We start from the raw sequence: 6,275 nt of genomic DNA on the forward strand, positions 1-6,275 counted from the left end.
CACTAACTACTTGTGTTCCACACAGTGCACCATCAGTGTTGTAACACTAACTACTTGTGTTCCACACAGTGCACCATCAGTGTTGTAACACTAACTACTTGTGTTCCACACAGTGTACCATCAGTGTTGTAACACTAACTACTTGTGTTCCACACAGTGCACCATCAGTGTTGTAACACTAACTACTTGTGTTCCACACAGTGTACCATCAGTGTTGTAACACTAACTACTTGTGTTCCACACAGTGCACCATCAGTGTTGTTTCTGGACGAGGTTGATAGTGTTTGTGGTGGTGGGGAGCGCAGGTCACACACCAGGAGAGACCTCACTCCAGCTGTTATACAAGGCATACAGTCGTTACAGGTATGTATTATTATTAACCTGTATTATTCTATTAATTTTGAAAGCACATGAAAGGAATGATTTTATTTTTATAGGAATAACAACAGTTATTGGGATGTTGGTGCACTTCTGGCAAGACTGGTATTCACTGAACGATGGTTAAAAGGGTTTCTTTTGTTGCATCACTGACTTATTGTGTTGCAAAAATAGTAGGTATTTATTTTTATTATTGTTCTTGTTTTATTATTAAATTTACTTTTGAAAATGTGTGAGATATTATTAATAATGGAACATTAGTGTAGAAATTTTAGAAAGTTCTTAGTTATGTATTTGTGGCAGGCATAGTGTAGGTGTTGATGAGGACTGTGTACTTGTGCTGTGTATTGGTACTGCGTACTGGTGCTGTGTACTGGTGCTGTGTACTGGTGCTGTGCACTGGTGCTGTGTACTAGTGCTGTGTACTGGTGCTGTGTACTGGTGCTGTGCACTGGTGCTGTGTACTGGTGCTGTGTACTGGTGCTGTGTACTGGTGCTGTGTACTGGTGCTGTGTGCTAGTGCTGTGTACTGGTGCTGTGTGCTGGTGCTGTGCACTGGTGCTGTGCACTGGTGCTTTGCACTGGTGCTGTGTGCTGGTACTGTGCACTGGTGCTGTGCACTGGTGCTGTGTACTGGTGCTGTGTACTGGTGCTGTGTACTGGTGCTGTATACTGGTGCTGTGTACTGGTGCTGTGTACTGGTGCTGTGTACTGTTGCTGTGTGCTAGTGCTGTGTATTGGTACTGTGTACTGGTGCTGTGCACTGGTACTGTGTACTGGTGCTGTGCACTGGTGCTGTACACTGGTGCTGTGTCCTGGTGCTGTGTACTGGTGCTGTGTCCTCTTGCTGTGTCTTGGTGCCGTGTCTTGGTGCCGTGTCCTGGTGCCGTGTCCTGGTGTTGTGTCCTGGTGCCGTGTCCTGGTGCCATGTCCTGGTGCCATGTACTGGTGCTGTGTACTGGTGCTGTGTCCTGGTGCTGTGTCCTGGTGCTCTGTCCTGCTGCTGTGTCCTGGTGTTGTGTACTGGTGCTGTGTCCTGGTGCTATGTACAGGTGCCGTGTCCTGGTGTCATGTACTGGTGCTGTGTCCTGGTGCTGTGTCCTGGTGCTGTGTCCTGGTGCTGTGTACTGGTGCTGTGCACTGGTGCTGTGTACTGGTGCTGTGTAGTGGTGCTGTGTACTGGTACTGTGTACTGGTGCTGTGTACCGTTACTGTGTACTTGTGCTGTGTGCTAGTGCTGTGTTCTGGTGCTGTGTACTTGTGCAGTGTAGTGGTGCTGTGCACTGGTGCTGTGCACTGGTGCTGTGTACTGGTGCTGTGGCTGTGCACTGGTGCTGTGTGCTGGTACTATGTACTGGTACTGTGTACTGGTGCTGTGCACTGGTACTGTGTACTGGTGCTGTGTACTGCTGCTGTGTACTGGTGCTGTGTACTGCTGCTATGTGCTGGTGCTGTGTGCTGGTGCTGTGTACTGGTGCTGTGTACTGGTGCTGTGTTCTGGTGCAGTGTACTGGTGATGTGTACTGGTGCTGTGTACTGGTGCTGTGTACTGGTGCTGTGTACTTGTGCAGTGTACTGGTGCTGTGCACTGGTGCTGTGCACTGGTGCTGTGTACTGGTGCTGTGTACTGGTGCTGTGTACTGGTGCTGTGTACTGGTGCTGTGCACCAGTACACATACAGAGTCTGTTTGGATAGAATTTTCAGAGGGGCATGAAAAATTAATTTTAGGTGTGATATACCGTCCCCCAAATTTAGATAGGGACCAGGGGAGACTACTATGGTAGGAAATTGTTAGGGCCACAAGGCACGATAATGTAGTAATTCTAGGAGACTTTAACTTTAGTCATATTGATTGGAATTTCTTGACTGGGAATTTAGAATCATACGACTTCTTAGAAGTAGTTCAGGATTGTTTTTTGAAGCAGTTTGTGACAGAACCTACAAGGGGTAATAACCTGCTTGACTTAGTTCTGGCAAACAATGAATCCCTTGTTAATAACTTAGAAGTTTCAGAGGAACTGGGTGCTAGTGACCACAAATCAATTACATTTAACATTGAATGGAAGTATGATAGTAGGGATAACTCAGTAACACTCCCAGATTTTCGCTTAGCAGATTACGATGGGCTTAGAGAACACTTATCATCTGTTGACTGGGGTAACGAAGAGAGCTATCAACATGAGTTTTCTGAACACTATACATCCTGCTCAAAGAATGTTTATCCCTTATAAAGAAATTAGATCAAATAGAAATGACCCAAAATGGATGAATAATAGGCTGAAATATCTACTAGGGCATAAGAAAGGAATTTATAGGCGTATCAAAAGAGGCGAGGGTCATCTTATGAATCAGTATATTGACATTAAGAGGGACATTTAAAAGGGGATAAGAAAAGCTAAAAGGGACTATGAAATTAAAGTTGCTAGGGATTCTAAAACTAACCCAAAAAGTTTTTTCCAGGTCTATAGAACAAAAGTTAAAGATAAGATAGGTCCCCTTAAAAATAACTATGGGCATCTTACTGACAAAGAGAATGAAATGTGCTCGATTTTAAATAATTATTTTCTCTCGGTTTTTACACAGGAAGACACAAATAATATTCCAGTAATTAATTTTTATAGTGGGCCAGAAGAAGATAAATTATGTAACATCACAGTCACTAGTGAAATGGTTGTGAAGCAGATAGACCGACTGAAGCAAAATAAGTCACCGGGTCCTGATGAGGTTTTTTCAAGGGTTCTTAAGGAATGCAAAATGGAAGTCTGTGAACCATTACCTAATATTTTTAATTTATCTCTTCAAACAGGTGTAGTGTCTGATATGTGGAAGATGGCTAATGTAATTCCTATTTTTAAAACAGGGGACAAGTCGTTACCGTCAAATTACCGCCCAATAAGCCTGACCTCAATTGTAGGCAAATTACTAGAGTCAATTATAGCTGAGATTATAAGAAGCCATCTCGATAAGCATAGCTTGATTAATGATACTCAGCATGGATTCACAAGAGGCCGGTCTTGTCTAACTAATTCATTAACTTTCTTCAGTAAAGCTTTTGAGGCTGTTGACCACGATAAAGAATTTGATATTATTTACTTAGATTTTAGTAAGGCATTTGATAGAGTTCCGCACCAAAGACTGTTGAAGAAAGTAGCAGCTCATGGCATTGGGGGAAGGGTGCTCTCGTGGATTGAATCATGGCTCACAGACAGGAAGCAGAGAGTGTCCATAAATGGGGTTAAATCCGAGTGGGGATCAGTAACAGGTGGCGTTCCACAGGGATCAGTCTTGGGCCCGTTGTTGTTTATAATATATATCAATGATCTTGATGAAGGAATTACTAGTGATATGAGCAAATTCGCCGATGACACGAAGATAGGTAGGATAATTGATTCAAACGTAGATGTTAGGGAACTTCAGGAGGATTTAGACAAACTCTACTCTTGGTCAGAAAAGTGGCAGATGCAGTTCAATGTAGATAAATGCAAGGTTCTGAAGCTCGGGAGTGTCCATAACCCTAGCACTTATAAGTTAAATAATGTAGAACTTAGCCATACAGATTGCGAAAAGGACTTGGGGGTTATGGTAAGCAGCAACCTTAAACCAAGACAGCAATGCCTTAGCGTGCATAATAAGGCAAATAGATTACTGGGATTTATATCAAGAAGTGTAAGCAACAGAAGTCCAGAGGTCATACTGCAGCTTTATACATCATTAGTAAGGCCTCAGCTAGATTATGCAGCTCAATTCTGGTCTCCATATTACAGAATGGACATACATTCGTTAGAAAACATTCAGCGTAGGATGACTAAATTAATACATAGCATTAGAAATCTTCCTTATGAAGAAAGATTGAAGACTCTTAAGTTACATTCACTTGTTAGACGAAGAATGAGGGGAGACCTGATCGAAGTGTATAAGTGGAAGATAGGTATTAATAAAGGGGATATTAACAAGGTCTTGAGGATATCTCTCTAAGAGAGAACCCGCAGTAATGGATTTAAATTAGATAAGTTTAGATTTAGAAAGGACATAGGAAAGTATTGGTTTGGAAATAGGGTAGTTGATGAGTGGAACAGTCTACCTAGTTGGGTTATTGAGGCTAGGACTTTGGGTAGTTTAAAATTTAGGTATATAAGTACATGAGTGGGAGGGGTTGGATTTGAGAGGGACTTGCACATCAGAGCTTATTTCTTGGGTAGCATTGAAAATTGGGTTGGTCAAATGTTTGTTAGTGGGATGAATTGTAAAGGACTTGCCTAGTATGGGCCAACAGGCCTGCTGCAGTGTTCCTCCTTATGTTCTTAAGTTCTTACTGTGTACTGGTGCTGTGTACTGGTGCTGTGTGCTAGTGCTGTGTACTGCTGCTGTGTGCTGGTGCTGTGTACTGGTACTATGCACTGGTGCTGTGTACTGGTGCTGTGTACTGGTGCTGTGTGCTAGTGCTGTGTACTGCTGCTGTGTGCTGGTGCTGTGTACTGGTGCTATGTACTGGTGCTGTGTGCTGGTGCAGTGCACTGGTGCTGTGTACTGGTGCTGTGTACTGGTGCTGTGTACTGGTGCTGTGTACTGTTGTGTGCTAGTGCTGTGTACTGGTGCTGTGCACTGGTACTGTGCACTGGTGCTGTGTACTGGTGCTGTGTACTGGTGCTGAGTCTGGGTGCTGTGTCCTGGTGCTGTGTCCTGGTGCTGTGTACTGGTGCTGTGTCCTGGTGCTGTGTCCTGGTGCTGTCTACTGGTGCTGTGTCCTCTTGCTGTGTCTTGGTGCCGTGTCCTGGTGCTGTGTCCTGGTACCGTGTCCTGGTGCCGTGTCCTGGTGCCATGTACTGGTGCCATGTACTGTGCTGTGTACTGGTGCTGTGTCTTGGTGCTGTGCACTGGTGCTGTGTCCTGCTGCTGTGTCCTGGTGTTGTATACTGGTGCTGTGTACTGGTGCTGTGTCCTTTTGCCGTGTCCTGGTGCTGTGTCCTGGGTCATCATCATCATCATCACTGAGCTCCTCACTGTCCCCCACAACTTAAATCTTTCACTCTCCAGACACCGAAATTAATATTGCTGTCAGTGTCCACTTTTAAAAAAAGAAAAATTCTTTAGAAATAGTAGAGAAATTTATAGATAATGACACCAAAGTATAAAATTTGATGGTAAAATTTATGGAATTACACTGGCGCAAAGTTAGCAATCTCAGTGCAATTTATGCCTCGCCAATTTTGCCCAATTTGAGTACTATTTTAAGTCAGTTCTTTTGTTCAGTTTGATCAGATTCTTAGCTATTTTGCTAGTATGCCTTTCATTGTCTCGACCGAACTCGAGAAACCGCCCATTCACCTATCAAAAGTATCCTATAAACTGCACACAATTAGGTAAATTAGCCAGTTTTATGGAAAATTTGCAAAATTGTAATTTTAAAATAGTCAAAATTAAGCAGCATAGACATTCCAGGCACTAAAACAACACTTTATATGTTTGTTAATTAATAATATTCCCAGATCTCTACTATATTACACTTGTCTCTGCTATATTACACTTGTCTCTGCTATATTACACTTGTCTCTGCTATATTACACTTGTCTCTGCTATATTACATTTGCCCTTCATGTTGAATTCATTGTCAGAAAAAATCAAAGACTTTCCCTGTTTCCTGGATAATAAAATATATCCATGGTTGATTGGTCATGGTTTATGGCATTCCAGTAATTGAACCAGACCTGACCTATTCAAAACCCATAAAATAGACCAGGGGTGTAGGGGAACCTTACCCATCCTCAGGACAATCAGCAAAAATCAAATATTTCTGCTGCTTTGAGCCCAGTTTAAAGTTACTTCCAGTCTTGAAACCAACCAGAATTATCTCTGTTTTAGTAGTACAGGCAGGTCTCACTTCACAGTGCTTTGTGTT

At 42.9% G+C, this 6,275-nt stretch overlaps 1 protein-coding gene across 1 annotated transcript in view; it reads left to right on the forward strand.

Moving 5' to 3' along the window:
• LOC138851661 (nuclear valosin-containing protein-like) overlaps window positions 1-671 on the forward strand; it is a 51,649-nt gene extending 50,978 nt beyond the window's left edge. The window contains exon 4 of the mRNA XM_070081013.1: window positions 246-671. Coding sequence (XP_069937114.1) covers window positions 246-414 — 169 coding nt within the window. The 3' untranslated portion in view covers window positions 415-671. The remainder of the gene's footprint in view (window positions 1-245) is intronic.
• The last annotated feature ends 5,604 nt before the right edge of the window (window positions 672-6,275 follow it).

Source organism: Cherax quadricarinatus, unplaced genomic scaffold (genome assembly GCF_038502225.1).
Source record: "Cherax quadricarinatus isolate ZL_2023a unplaced genomic scaffold, ASM3850222v1 Contig1456, whole genome shotgun sequence".
In the NCBI taxonomy this organism is placed as follows: domain Eukaryota; kingdom Metazoa; phylum Arthropoda; class Malacostraca; order Decapoda; family Parastacidae; genus Cherax; species Cherax quadricarinatus.